Source organism: Falco rusticolus, chromosome 2, assembly GCF_015220075.1.
Source record: "Falco rusticolus isolate bFalRus1 chromosome 2, bFalRus1.pri, whole genome shotgun sequence".
Lineage (NCBI taxonomy): Eukaryota > Metazoa > Chordata > Aves > Falconiformes > Falconidae > Falco > Falco rusticolus.
This window is the reverse complement of record NC_051188.1, coordinates 15,753,147-15,769,331: the sequence shown is the minus strand read 5'-3', so window position 1 is coordinate 15,769,331 and position 16,185 is coordinate 15,753,147. Positions and strand designations below refer to the sequence as shown.

Sequence of the window (16,185 nt, the reverse complement as noted above, 5' to 3'; positions counted from 1 at the left end):
CAGTCACAAGAAGAATTCAATGGTTGGAAATCAAGCTCTACAATATATGTAAAAAAACCCCCAAAAACGTGAAACTGAACCAACCCAGAACAAGAAAGAAACAAAAAGTAAGTGAAATTGGATATTGCAAGCATTGTAGCAAGGATTTTAATAAACCTCAATTTAAAGCTAGCACCGTATTTCATTACAGGAAAAACTTAATTTAACTTTTATTATCACTCAATATTGCCTTGTGAATATTAGAGAAATTAAGAGACTAAATTCAAATCTAAAATAATTAGTGGTGTTCTTGGAAACACACACAAGATGTTAGTCTCATGTCTTGTGAGTGTGGTATCATCTCCATATGAAAAAAAAAAAGTGACAGCCTGTTATCGTACATACAGACTTCATAGCTAATCACACACATGTAAAATTGTGCATACCACCTCAAATGCATTTAATTTACTTTTTTACTTCTTATGTATCAATATGCAAGATAATTCATTAGACCTTACATTTAATAAAGTTACCTGGGAAAAAGTTATCTTTTCAAATTAGCTACTTTCCTACCTGATTAAGTTTCTTCCATAGGTTGAGAACAGGAGAAAGTTCAGTAGACCATATTTCTCTGTCAAATTTGCAGCCAGCAGTTACTGACCTGCTCAGGATCCGAAGCTGTGAAATGACCTGAGTGATGAGAATACAAATGCAGTCTTGAAGAAGGATAAACAAACTTCTTCTAGCACAAAAATGCAATACAATAGCAAATACTCTCAGATATAGATATATCTATGGACTTAACTTTTCGGCATACTTAATTACTAATCATGATCTATCCAAAACATAAAAAAATAACCATATCCAAATACAGAATATTTGAGCTTCATTCATATTAAGCCCCAAAAACCCAAACAAATACATATTTTCTTATCAGAGTAAAAGTCTTTGTTCCACTATAATTGAAAAACTAATGAGGTGTATAATTAATTAAAAAGCCTCTTTTCCACAAAATTTAAAGACAAAATTCAAGTTCTGCCTTTAACTAGGCCCCACCTGTAATTAAAAAACAAACACAAACAAATAAATAAAAAAACCCCAAAAAACAAAACCCCTGGAATATGCTACTAAATACACAGTACATATCAGGCATCAAAACTCCAAGACAACTATAATATATTCATTCTGATCTTCCACAGATCTCTTACGTGCTTAGATATACGTGCCACCACAAATTTATTAGTTTAAAGAAAGACAGAAAGCAATTAAAAGAATAATTGTAAAATTTTTAGAAAAAAAAAATGGAACTACCTGTTCATTAGATCCAACTGCCTTTGATTGTTAGTAACCCTGGTAACTCCACACATAAACCGATCAAATATATTTATACATTTACAAAGAAAGAATACCAAATTTCAAATTCTTCAGTGATATTGCAGTCTGTCCCTTAAATTGCGTATAAAACCCCTAGTATTTTTAGGTATTTTAGCTAAATTTTAGTTACTTTTCACAGTGCATTTTTTGCAAGACTTGTTAGACAACAATTTACTAATTCTCTCCTCTTTTACTTGACTATAAAGAATTAAACTTGATAATAAAAAAATTATTAATTGTTCAGAAGGACTTTATATTATTGTTAGATGGAATGAGGCAGGAAGTCAAGTTGTTTCCGCTGGGTTTTGACTTATTTTCTATTCTTGAAAGATTTGCAATAATGTAGTGTTTTCTGTTTTGTTTCTCATTTTCTTTTGCTGAAGCAAACAGCAGCTTCTTATTTATCAGCTTTGATCAGGTCTATGAAGCACTACAAGGTGACTGTATGCTGAACCATTATTTTAACTTCTATAACATTTACTATATTTTTATTCTTATATTTTTACAAGATATAAACCAATAAAGTATAAATATATAAAATATCTCTGTATATAATAAAATCATAGAATCATCTAGGTTGGAAAAGACCCTTAAGATCATTAAGTCCAACTGTTAACCCAGCTTTGCCAACTCCATCACTAAACCATGTCCCTAAGTGTCACATCCACACATCTTTAAATGCCTCCAGGGATGGTGACTCAATGCCCTCCCTGGGCAACCCTTTCAGTGAAGAATTTTTTCCAAATACCCAATCTAAACCTCTCTTGGCACAACTTAAGGCCATTTATTCTTGTCCTGTGGCTTGTTATTTAGGAGAAGATATCAACATGCACCTCGCTACAACCTCCTTTTGAGTAGCTGTAGAAAGCAGTAAGCTCTCCCCTGAGCCTCCTTTTCTTAAGGTTAAACAACCCCAGTTCCCTCAGGTGCTCCCCATAAGACCTGTGCTCCAGACCAGCTGCACTGCCTGTCTCTGGACACACTCCAGTGTGACACACTTTGGTGCCACATGGATCTCCATCCCCTACCTCCACTGAGACAGATGACCGAAGGACCTCACTAGTAAACCATCCCTCAAACACTGGTGTGTTGCCTCCAGGCTTATCTCTAATGAGCCTCATTTTATCCCCTTCCCCCTTCAAATCAAGTTTAAAGCTCTTTCAATGAGACCTGCTAACTTCTACATCAAGATCCTTTTCCCCATTCGAGACGGGTGTCTCCTGTCCTGTCTGTTGCCAGCAGGCCTTGTGTCCTGTAGACTGACCCATGATCAAAAACCCAAAAATTCTGCTGGCAACACCATGCTTGGAGCCAGGTATTCATCTGCTGGCTCTTCCTCTTTCTTTATCAACATCCCCTGCAGCTGGAAGGCTGGAGGAGAACACTACTTGTGCTCCTGATCCCTTAACCTGTTGTCCCAAGGCCCTGAAGTCTCTCTTGATTGGCCTTGATCTTCTTGTTGCAACTTCATTGCTGTCTACCTGAGAAATCAATAATGGATAATAATCTGAGGGCTAATAATGGATAATAACCTGGGGGCTGTACCAGGGTAGGAAGCTTTCTCTTCATATCTTTAATCTGGGCCACAGGGAGGCAACAGACTTCCCTAAGGAGCGGGTCCGATCTGCACATCGCGCCTTCTGTTCTGGTCAGAAGGAAGCCTCCTATGACAATGACCCGTCTTTTTGCCTCCATAGAAGCAGTTCTGATGCGAGGCTGACAACCTCTGCGACACCTCCGAGCCAGATGAACCATCGCCCTCGATATCGTTCAGTTCCGCTTGCACGGCCTCACACCTATCATGCACGGGCACCTGGGCAGGTGGGGTGCTCAAGAGGAGACGCGCCTGCTGTGCCAGGCAGGAACTTGTCACCATTGCCCCCGATCCCTCAAGTCACTGTGCTCAGCCAGGCAGAGGGAGGATAGAGAATCCGCCGTCCCACGTGTCCTGTTTGCCTGTTGGGCCTGTCTCAGGGAAGGCACAGTGCGATTGCAGCGGTCTGCCTCTCTCTTGCACTCCCCGATACTGCTCAGCCTACCCACCCCCTCCCAGAGCCCTGTCACGCAGCGGACGAGCCCCCCTACCCGGGTGCACCTCCCACAGGTGTGCTCACCGCCGCCGCCCAGGACTGGCATGAGAGCAGGGCACGGCCGGCAGCCCGGCACTGGGGTGGCAGCACGTTCCCACCAGAGCTCTGCCTGGGCAGCTGCCTCAGGCCTGGTGGGTGCAGAGCTTGGAGGCCACGGCTTTCTGCTGGGTGGGGACCACTGCCCCCTGGTCGAGCTGGCAGAGCTTCAGTGCCCTTTCTGCACGACTTTCCATGCAAACTGCCACGCAACACCCCTGCCGATGCCCCATGCCCTGTTCGCCCGCCCTGCTGGCAGCGCTCCTGGTTGCTAGCGCTCCCTCAGAGCTTCTCTTATAGGTGTGGGGGCTTGGCTGCCATTGCTCCTGGCCCCGCACAGGTCCCATCAGCCACTGTCATGCAGCTGACCTATAAACCTATATTTAGGGAAAAAAGTATAAAGGTACTTTTAATTAAGCTAAAATAGTATTCTTTTTCATTAAAAGCTGACTTCTTAATATAATCTTAATTCTGAAAAAAAATCTTTTTTAGTTCCCTCAGAAATGACGCTATTATAATCTGTTGTCCTAGAGAATTATGCATAGTCTGTGATTCCAGATCTCAAATACGATGAAAATAGAGATTTGTATTTCTCTGTTATATTTAGGGAATTAAAGGTAAATTAATTCCAAGTCCTAAAAAACAGTATTAGTTGCCCACAGTCATAGCCTATTATAATAAAGTACTTTAGCCATGACCCTGCAACTTGGTTTGCCAAGAGGAACTACATGCATACCTAATTAATATCTGGAAGAAGCATCTTACTGTATTAAACCTTTACTTTTGTCTAGTCTGAAGTAAACTGCCAGAAAGGAAAGCAAAGAGAAGTTGCAGTTCAAGGCAAAGGGGTAGCTGGAGTGAACAGAGCTTTGCCTAGGACCAGGTTATGAGCCAGCTAAGAGCTTACAGGCATAGATCAGACGACAGACCAACACATGTTGTGCTTCAGTAGGTGTGCGCTACCAACTCCTTGATCAAGAAAGCAAAGGAAGTTAGCTGTCTTCTGACAGCTTGAAGGAGCCCAAAAATCTCAGGCCTTCCTACTCATGAGAGACTTCAACCAACCCAGTATCTACTATGAGGACAATATGACAGTGCAAGGAATGCAGATTTCTAGAATTTTTTGAAGACAATTTCTTCATAGAGGCAATCGATTAGCCATCCAGTGGAAACACTCTACTGAATCTGTTGCTAATGAGCAATGAAGAACTGGTGGAAGACGTGAAGGTTGAGGGCAGCCTTGGCTGCACAAACCATGAAATTGTGGTGTTTAAACGTTGATAAGAGCAAGGCAGGCAGTAGAACAATAACCCTGGACCTCAGGAGAGCACAGATTTTAGCTTAGTCAGGGATCTTCTTGGCAGGACCCAATGGGCAACTGCCCTGAAGGGCAAAGGCGGCCAGGAGGGTTGTTTAACTTGAAGAAAAAACTCAAAGCACAAGAACAGCCCTTTCTGATGTGTAGGAAGCAAGCATGATAAGGAAGCCAAAAAACAAGCATGGCAGAAGATCAGTATGGATGAAGAGGAAGCTAGTGATCTCAAATGTAAAAAGGTAATCCACAGAATACGGGAGAAGGGATGGACAGATTTAAAGACATTGCTCAATTGTGTTAGGATGGAGTGAGGAAAGCCAAACCTCAGCTGGGTTTGAAACTAGCAATAGATGCAAAGGCCTACAAGAAGGGCTTCTGCAAGCATTCTGGTAGCTAAAGGGAGGAAAAGAAAATACGAGCCATTTCTCAGTATAGCTTCTGTTACGGAAAATACCATTTAATCCTCTCATTCTCAAAACTTAGTTGTAAACCTTAATAATTCTTTGTGTGCTTTAGCTATTGTGTATAGCAGAAAAGATTCTTGTTTAATCTAGCAAAAATTTATTTTCTCTGATTAATGTTTTGATCATAGTATCTTTATCATTCCTGTTATTCTTCCTCCTTTTTACTCTGCACACATGCAAATGTTCTGACAAACAATACAGATGACAAACACACATTTGTGCCTTCCAGATATCATTCTTTTAGCTATAGTTCTGGCTCTTACAATTTGTTTTTTGATAGTTGCTTATCATCATTTGCAAAGAAAGAAAACATTTATAGCAAATACACTTTAACTGGTAATTCAGTAAGCAGTACTTTATATATACTTGCATATTTACACTATAAAGCTGCAAAAAGTTTCTATGATTGCTTTGTGGATATGGGGGATTGAAAATATTAAGTATTGTATTCTTTTTTAAACTGCCTTCATAGGTATATATGCTTAGCTCCATAAAGCCGAAATGAGTTTGAGAAGTAGTGACTGCAAGATTAAGTAATTAAAGCATTTTATAACTCTAGTATAGGTTTAGCTGTCTATTTCTAATTATCTAATTATAGAATTTGTGAATATAATTTAAATAGAAATGCACTATCTATCCATTTTTTCAATCTCTTTTTCTTCAGTGCTCCTATATCTGTTTCTGCTTTGTGTATTTTACCAAAGTAGGTCAAAAATACTGGGATGTTTTTTATCAAAGTTAAGCATTAAAATTAAAAGTATTGAATAAAAAAAAAAAATCAAGTTTTAACTCTCAGTGTTCTAGAGTACTGTTACATACTTTATCAAATATTCATGGAAATTATTTACCTCTTTCCAGTTCATCCCATTTCCTCTCTAAAGTATAACAGGTATGATGGTAGCATAACTTACTACTAAAGTTTTTATGGCAGCACACTGTTTCCAATTGACTGTAATTTTTTTAAAATAATGGGTTGGGCTGAAACTGTGTAATGGGTGGCTGTTTCGGCCTGGATACTTTTTGAAAATTTTAGCCTAGAAGAGTCATCCACCTACAATAAACACAGGAAAATACATTTAAGTCATGTTAAAATACTCAGGTTAACCTCATTTTTTAACTGCTTCAGCATTCTAAACTTTTGCTGAGGGACTGCAAATTTGGTAGACATTTTTTTGTGTGCCATTTTTTTACACCCATTAAATCTGTCCATATTTAGGAAAGAATTAGAGTGTAAACCAGTAACTTATATTACTGCTTAAGTATGATGACAAGTTTGATTTTAGAATTTAAATGGCATAAACATTTTATTCTCACAAATCACAGAGAAGTTTCTTACAGTGCTGACCAGTCTATGCTACTCCAAATCAGCTAAAGCCTAAGAAAAGGTTTACTCAGTACTCTCAAACCAGTCTCTTTCTGAATGTTATTCAAATGAAAAGGGAAACTGTTCTTTTTTAATAGGATCATAGAACAATTCAGGTTACAAAGGACCTCAGGAAGTCTCTCGTCTAACCTCCTGGTTGAAGCATGGTGAGCTCTGAGATCAGACCAGGTTGCTCAGGACTTTATCCAGCCTGGTCTTGAAAAATCCCAAGTATAGAGACTGCACAACTTCTCTGGATGACCTGTTCCACTACCTTACCATCCTAACGATGAAAAACTTTCCCCTAATATCTAGTCTGGGCCTTTCTCATTTCAGTTTACGTCCTGTAAAAACAAGAGAGTCAAATGCACAGACTGGAACAAAGAATGTGTTAAGATTGGGAATTACCTGAATAAAACCATGAATGGGATATATTTCTCTATTAGAATTACCAGGTGTATCATAAATGCCTCCCAGGTTATGTGATATGTTTGCAGTCACTCCGTGGAAGTGTTTTCACCTCCAGGCAGGAGAAACAAGTTTGAAGTTGGAAGGGAAATTGGATTTAAAAGAATGAGGAGTATCAGGAATACATTCCCAGGGGCCATATGAAAGACAAAAATGGCCCCGTAAAGGCAGTAGGGCAAGAACAAGCACACAGATGGAATGAGTACCTAGGAGACCTTGACTCAGCTGAGAAAGAGAATATGGTTCGGGATCTGTATCTAAGGAGACAAAATAACTCTTGGGTTGAGAGGGGGAACTGTACATAGTCACTTAAATCAAACTTAATACAGACAAGCACAAATTCACTCTATCTACACTTCGGCACTTACTTAAAGCTTACTTAAAACTTACCTAAATAACCAAGATTACAACCTTAGCCTCCCTACATAATCAATAGACAGATCTTGAGCGGGCTCATTTGTCACGTGGAAGGCTCTCCTATCGAGTACATAGGAAAAATAAGTTTCTTACATTAAGTACCCCAGATAGATGCGTTTCTGTTGTGGAAATTAGTATAAGGATTTTCATTTCCTGCAAATTTAACTTCAAAACACAAGAAAAATTCAGCTTCTCTCACTGCATTATATGTATATGCTACCATCATGTCAACGTACAATTGACTTCACATATTTACTCTAGAATGAGATTAATTTTGTCTTAAACATGATAGTTCTATGACCACAAAGAGAGATTAGAAGTGCCTAGCACAGATGTAGACATCTAGGTCTGTTGAACCATATTCTTTGAACTCCACTTTGGAAAGGTACCAAGTAATGTACTTATAATACTAAGGAGACTGAAAATCTAATCATAGCTGTGTAACACAGGGTACTCAAAATAAGACTACTTTTATAATACCTAACCTTTGAATGTTCACCTTTGCTATTGCAACATATTCTTTTAACATTATACACTAACGCTCTTATATGTTGTCCTTGCCCAGTCCAAATACAAGTGTAAATATTTTGAATAATGATGAGTGAAAAAAATCTACTATATAGCAGGAAAACAGTACCATCACTGAAAATATGAGAGGGAAGGAAAGAAAGGCAATCAAAATATAAAAGCAATCAATCACTAATAATGGTATGTTTAAAACAGGGTGAGAAGATTATTCAGAACCGTAAGTCTTTGTAGAAGCTGACTGTTTTAAGTAAGGTCAACTAATTATAACAGCATTTGTATTTAAAATTCAACAGATTAATTTATTTGTGAACAGTGCATCTAATAAAAGCATACAGGAACTGCTACTGAATATTTTTTCCATTCTTAGTGGAAAATTTGTACACTATGTTTCTTTTGCATGGCAGCACAGAAAAGTATAAATTGCATATATTAATAAAGGTGAGGTAGTTAAACTGTCAATACTTATTTACCTAATTATTTATTTAATTGTGCATCTCAGCTTTTTAATCTATTGTTAACTTTATGAGTTTCTGTGGATATATGGTGCTATGATATTGACCAACACATTATAGTAAAATCCCAAGCATTTAAAGAAGTTAAGAGATAATGAGCAGAATGGAAAGCAATAAAGACAATGAATGATCCCATGTGGCTTCATCTGGAACTACTAGAAATTCATGTTTGACCTGAAAAATCAAAATAAAAATTAATGGGGAAGAAAAAAATAAGGAAATCTTAATATTTTAATTTTTCCTTCTCTGGAACTTACATAAAACCAGATTTCTAGGAACATAAAATCTATTTCTATTCTTTACTCATGAACAAGATGAGGAAAAAGTCATTCCTTTCAGTCATTCACAGCTACTTCAAAAACTGCTACTTCACAAATACAATATATAATAAACACAGGCTTATATCCAAGTACTGTATTTACTTCAGAAGCAATCTAGCCTACAAGTCATACAACAAAATAAAATTTTACACACAGTTTTACAATTTGAAAAAGAGAAAAGCAATGAAGTCAAAAATATATTGTGAAATTTAAAAAAAAATAAAAATCTAAGATCAATCATTTCTGAACTAAGTAAGATTACTGTTCAAAGAATATAAACCAGAAAAGATATGCTAGTCACAAAACTGCTATTTTTTTTCCAAGCTTATGGAACAGATAAAAGGAATTTTATTTTTGTACAAGCAGGTAACACGCTCCTCTTAGTAAATCTACAGACAATGCTAAAGCAGATACTCTATTGCCATCTACCGGTTTTAAAAAGGATGTGGTCTTAGCACAGAAACCACTTCTATGCTTCATTTCTCTGAATAAAACAATACATCCGTTTCACACAGCTGTTCAAGAAGATATTTCTGGTTTTATAAGAATTTACAGCTCAAGCTAAAAGATGAAGTTATAAAATAGTCACTTTAGTAAATATTGGGAAAGTAGTTACTCAGTGTAATGCAACTATGTGTTCATTGTGTCAAGAGAGGGCACAGGTTTAAGTTTGATATGCCTTCTGACAGAAATACATGCTTCCATACTGTTCCTCATAGTTCGGTTTCACATGCTGTGAAAGTAGTCTAAGACTGAGCTGTCCATCAGACTTCCCTGACTTTCAATCACTCCGTGTCCCTCACCTTCTCTGCAAGAATAGGGTCCCATGGAGGTTGTTAGAACGAAGGTACTTTTAATGGCATTCATAACAAAATCATGCAGACTGCATGTGGATGAGTACCAAACAATTTAAGTCTATGCTTGCTCTTTTGTTGTTCCCTCAAGCCCACATAAAGCGGCGCTCTCACCTGATAAGGATGTGAAGTAGGACTGGACTCAATACAGAGATATATGCCTTCTGTCAAAGTGCAAAGCAAATGAGGGAAAGGCGTTGACACCACCTCTATCTTCCTCTATACAGAAGAGGATCATATACCTTTGACACCAGTGAGATCCTTTGTAGAGCACATGTTCAGTGGATTAGGAAAGAAAAACTGCAGGATGCTGCAGATAGCTCAAGACCACTACTGACCCAGCCAGTATTCTAGTTGCATCTTCTCCCAAAGAATAATGAAAGGTTTTACTTCCTGGAGATCTCCAGGATACATATTACCTAGAGAACATAATGCTAAAAGGAAGGCCAGAAGAGGTGGCTGACCTTAGCTAATTATACAATACAACAAAATTTAAGAAAACCAGAAAATTGCAGCCTGTTTTTAGAAGAAAACAAACTTCTCGTAGGTAGAGCACCAACTTATTCTCATACACATAGCACCAATCCTATGGGAATTAATAAGGCTCCCTGAAGCACTGCACTGATTCACTGCAATGGTAAAGAGCTGTGTTTTCTGTTTGAGCACAGTACTGTGGCTTCCACTCCACTGTGCCGCACAACACATTTCCTTCATGCAACACCACCAGTATATACAAAACACTCCCCACATTTTAGAAGTTCTTGTTAAGCACTCAGATCGCTCAGCTGCAGGGTAATATTAAATACAGTTTGGCATAACTCATCAGTTTCTGCTAAAGCCTATTAGTCATGTATTTGTGATGTCGGATGCATTTAATGTCAGTAATTATATGCTCTGCATAGCTGATACAAGGGTTATATAGACGCTAAATTATTTTAAGAAAATAGATTTATGTTCATCTTGATATATATAGCAATAACATAACAAGTTAAAGAATAATTTCAATTGCATGCTTTTCAATAATTATACCCTTATTACTTTATGTTGCATGATTAGAATCATGGAGGAGCAGTAGATATAAAATTAGGTACAGTGCTCAGAGTCCTGTTGAGCTAGATTTTGAAAAAATAAAAAATAAAAATTAGTCTGTTGACAAACATGTAAGAAGCTACAGCTGTCATTATATTACAATCGCACCTTGAAATTTAACCACAAACTGAAGTCCCACTATTCTATATACAGCAGAAACACTGCAGGCAGATGTATGACTGTAAGTAATATCAGGTATACTTACTCACCCTAATTTTTCTTTATCTGAATTGAGTGATAACAGCAGTGGAGACTTGGTGTATAATCTCAAGCATGATCTAGCAATCAAGTTCCAGGTGTCTTTGTACACCCTCCCCTACACATGCTCTCTCTGTCATTCAAGGTAAAAACCACCAACTGGAACTGTACTACAATCATACATCTGACTACAGATACGGGAAGACAGAGCAGTTTTAACCTAAGTAAACAAGATATGCAAGGAATGGTGGGAGGAATCAGCCAGTGAGTTGCTGAAAATAAGAGCAGCTCAGCAACTAAGTTTAAAAAAAACGCTGAAGGATAAAATACTGTTTACTGAAGTCAATGATATTATTGCCATTACATTTGATGAGGCAAAACTCACTTCATGTTTCCTGATGTATGTTCGTGCTGTGTTTGCCTTATTAGATTGTCCTGCACTGTTTTCTGGTATTAGTTTACTGTTAATTTTGACTCAACAAGTATTCATCACAAAATAAAAAACAGCTATAAAAAAAAAGATAATTGCGTTTTTCTACAACATTTCTAAGTTTCAAGCACAGACAGAAGAGCAACAGTAATTATTTTAAGTGCTATATTTAGCAGCTACACTAAGGTATGATGAGCTACTCCTGTTTGACTTCTAATAGATTTCATTAAAGAAATTATTGTTTCTCTTTAAGCAACCACATCTATAAAAAGCATGCATTCAGTGTGACATTTCTGTGCTAGTATCATTTCTGTATTGTTAGATAACATGCTTTTTGCCTGATTTTGTAGACCTGACTTTGTTCAGATATTATAATTTACTTAAGTCATCCTGATATAATGTGTAAATATTATTTCTGCATGTTGAGTTCCTGCTAGAACAAACTCTTAAGTTTTAAAATTACTCAGCTGCCATTCATGACGAGTATGAAATGTTACAGTATGAATACATGAAAATAAGTATAACAGACACAGGACATTTCTATACACACTTAAAAATTCTCTATAACAATGTGCATTCTAGTCCTCTACACATCAAAATTGATATTTATAGCAGCGATCTGCAAGACTAGATTTTTACTCAGTATGACAAAAAAAACAGATAAGCGTTATACTATGTCAAAGAACTGCATCAACAAATTTTTCATGGGAATTATATCTTAAAAGCTTGAACAAAATTCATGAGACCTGCAAGCTTATAAATTTTTAAGAGTTACCTTTCAGTCACAGAAGCCCTTTTAATACCATTACTTGTAGCTGTATATCTTTATATTTCAAAATGTATATGAAAAAGCTGTATTATTAACGTAAACATTACTGAAGGAAATTTCTAAAGTGCTGGGTTAACAGCCAACATTGCAAATGCAGGCAGGAATTATAATTTATGTTTATATATACGTTGAGGATAAGCATGAGGTAAACTGCAGAGTTAAAATTTTGGACTTTAGGAACACAGACGGTGTCTATTTAGGGAACCATCAGCAGAATCCCATGAGAAGTAGGCATAATGGAGAGGGAAAGTTTGAGACAGTGTAGTGGACAGCACATTATTTTCAGCTAATTAAAAAGAACAGGGAAATAAAGGAGTATTTTTGAGTGATCTTCAGAACAAATCACCTCATTGTGCAGAAAGACCAGGATTTTCAGCAGAATGGCTGTGTAAGCAGGGAGTGCCTCAATGGGTTGAAAAGACAAAAAAAGGAACATACAAGAAGCAAAATCAAGGACAGAGAAAGAAAAAAAGATAAAAGCACTGCTTAGGCATTTCAGGCTGAAACTGGAAAAGTCACAGCCCAAATGGAGATAAGACTAGCAGGGAACATAAAGGCTGAGATGGGTTTCAACACATGCAAAAGGTCAAAGAAAACATGGGACATTTGACAAAAGCACGAGAATAGAAGTGAGGGATGGTGCATAAAATCCTGAAGTACTCAGTGGCCTCTGTGCATGGTTTAGGAAGGAAAGGAGCAGCTAATAATGGAGAAGAAACAGTCTGCTTAGACAGCACGAACATACTCATCCATGAACATGGAGTTAAACCCAGCTGGCAACCAGTCACAAGTGGTGTTCCCCAGGGCTCTCAGTACTGGGACCAGTTCTGTTTATCTCTTTGTCAATGATCTGGACGAGGTGATTGAGCGCACCCTCAGTAAGTTTGCAGATGCACCAAGTTTGGCAGGAGTGTTGATCTGCTTAGGATAGGAAGGCTCTGCAGAGGGATCTGAACAGGCTGGACTGATGGGCTGAGGCCAGTTGTATGAGGTTCACAAGAAGAAGTTCTGGGTCCTGCACTTGGGCCACAACAACCCCATGCAACACCACAGACTTGGGGCAGAGTGCCTGGAAAGCTGCCTGGTGGAAAAGGACCTTGGCGTCTGGCTGACAGCCAGCTGAACGTGAGCCAGCCGTGTGCCCAGGTGGACAAGAAGGCCAACAGCACCCTGGCTTGTATCAGAAACAGAGTGGCCAGCAGTACAAGGACAGGGATTGTCCCCCTGTACTCAGCACTGGTGAGGCTGCACCTCAAATCCTGGGGTCAGTTTTGGGCCCCTCACTGCAAGAAAGACATTGAGGTGCTGGAGCGTGTCCAGGGAAGGGCAACGGGGCTGGTGAAGGGTCTGGAGCACAAGTCTGATGGGGAGCAGCTGAGGGAGCTGGGGGTGTTTAGCCTAAAGAAAAGGAGGCTCAGGGGAGACCTTATCGCTCTCTACAACTACACAAAAGGAGGTGGTAATGAGGTGGTTGTTGAGCTCTTCTCCCAAGTAACAAGCAATAGGACAAGAGGAAACAGCCTCAAGTTGTACTAAGAGAGATTTAGATTGGATATTCGGAAAAATTTCTTCACTGAAAGGACGGTGAAGCATTGGAGCTGGCTGCTTAAGGAAGTGGTTGAGTCATCATCCCTGGAGGTATTTAAAAGACATGTAGATGTGGCATTTAGGTACATGGTGTAGTGGTAGGCTTGGCAGTGTTAGGTTTACAGTTGGACTCTGTGATCTTAAGGGTCTTTTCCAACATAAATGATTCTTTGATTCTATGATTCCATTCAAATCAATGAAATCCAGAGAAGTTCACCTGTGGCTACTAGTCAATATGATGGCAAGGCCGCTCTGTACTGCATATGAAAATTCATGGCAACAGAGAAAATCCTTACTGCTGGTAAGGGTGACACTTATACCTGCCTTAAGAAATGGAGGGAGGATTCATGGAATGATAGACTTCCCACTGAATCTCTGTCACTGGAGACATCATGGAACACATAGACATGGAATCCACTTTCAAACATCAGAAGGAAAAAGAAGGCAATTGTAAACATCCAAAATGGCTTTATCAAATGCAAAAAATGCTTGACCAATCTGATTGCCTTCTGTGACTGAACAACTAGTGGAAAGAGAGAAGAAGAGGGGATACTGCTAATAGGGGTTTTGAACACCATGTTTGATTGCTTTCCTATTTTGAAAGCTTAGGAAGTAAGGACTTGAAGCATGATCTTGAAGAATCGGCTGGTGTCCTGGTTTCAGCTGGGATGGAGTAAATTTTCTTCTTAGTAACTGGTGCAGTGCTGTGTTTTGGCTCTTGTGAGAACAATATTGATCAAGTACTGATGTTTTTAGTTGTTGCTGGGTGAGGTGATGTTTATACTAAATCAAGGATTTTCCAGTTCCTTGGGCCCTGCCAGCCAGAGGGCTGGAGGGGCACAGGAAACTGGGAGGGGACACGGCCAGGACAGGTGACCCAAGCTGGCCAAAGAGGTATTCCATACCATATGACATCATGTTGAGTATATAAACTGGGGGAAGAAGACGGAAGAGGGGACATCTGGCATTATGGCATTTGTCTTCCTGAGTAACTGTTACCCGTGCTGGAGCCCTGCTCTCCTGGGGATGGCTGAGCACCTGCCTGCCTGTGGGAGGTGGGGAATGAATTCCTTGTTTTGCTTTCCTTGTGTGCACGGCTTTTGCTTTACCTATTAAATTGTTCTTATTTCAAACCTCGCGTTTTACATCCCTTTTCGATTCTCCTCTGGGTGAGGGGGAGTGATCGAGCGGCTGCCTGGTGCTTGGTTGCCAGCTGGGGTTAAACCACGACAGCTGGTAGAAAAACTGCCTGCATTCCTGGGCTCAACTGGTAGTGAACCAGGTCTGGACATATGGCTGGCAGCTACTGAGAAGAGAAAGAAATCGGGGTTTGATACTGGGGCCCACATAGTTCCAAGAATAAGTTGGATGATGGCACACTGCACACAGACAAAGCCACAAACAGTGTTGGCAACAGTTCCACTTAGAGAAGAAGGCTGGACTACATAAACCATTGAGTTCCCTTCTAGCCAACATTTCCATAACTATGTGATCTAAGAAAACTTTCTAACCAGGATTCTAGTCTTCATGCTACCTCATATTGGTGTGCATGGCTTTCCTTCTGTTTCTCATGTGTTAAAATTAACTTAAGATGGCATTTACATTTTTAATTTGTTTTAAATTTTTTTTCTTAATCTCAAGCTGCAATCTTGAAAAGTTCCAGTCAGTGAACAAGAAACAGGTCAATCTCACAAGACATCATTAATGTGAACGATGGCCTTGCCTAAAGATGCACAATTAGTTGTAGAAACCATTCACTTGCTTTAGCAGTTGTAACATAAAACTGTAACAAACAAATTAAATTTGAAATGTGTTGGTCTTTCACTGCCCTGGAAAACAAACAAACAAACAAATATGTTTACTAATTAATAAAATCCCTTTTTCACTTCTTGGCATTTCTAAGAAAATTATGAACATTTTTGAGAGAAAGCAATGCTTTAAGATGCTTGAATTTTCACTTTGTATCGTTACAACGCTCAATGCAGAAATGGGAGAAACAACTATGTTTCAATTCCTGTCCCAATGAATACCTCATTTTTCAAATACTCCAGCTTCCAGTAGAAAAGATACCCTCCTATTCCTGCGTGACCAACCACCTGGTAGTTATGGCAATTTTCTTTCATCTCTTAAATAGTCATTAAAATGTTCAATATACAATTTTTAGAAATACCGTTGATATTATTTCAGAGCTTGACCCAAAGTTCAATGGGAAGAAATAGGTACTTCCAATTGATGATTCACCCCCCCCTTTATTTCAGATGCCTAGCTAAGAATGGCACAAATTGTTCCCTGTAGCTGCTTGCCTTTCTTTAGTAACAAAAAAATGGATAAT

The 16,185-nt window shown here is 38.7% G+C and overlaps 1 protein-coding gene across 2 annotated transcripts in view; it reads right to left on the bottom strand.

Moving 5' to 3' along the window:
- The window catches only part of DYNC2H1 (dynein cytoplasmic 2 heavy chain 1), a 176,490-nt gene that overhangs the window by 38,519 nt on the left and 121,786 nt on the right, over positions 1 to 16,185 (bottom strand). For both annotated transcript variants that reach the window (XM_037375820.1, XM_037375819.1), the window contains exon 83: positions 553 to 669. In XM_037375820.1, coding sequence (XP_037231717.1) covers positions 553 to 669 — 117 coding nt within the window. The remainder of the gene's footprint in view (positions 1 to 552; positions 670 to 16,185) is intronic.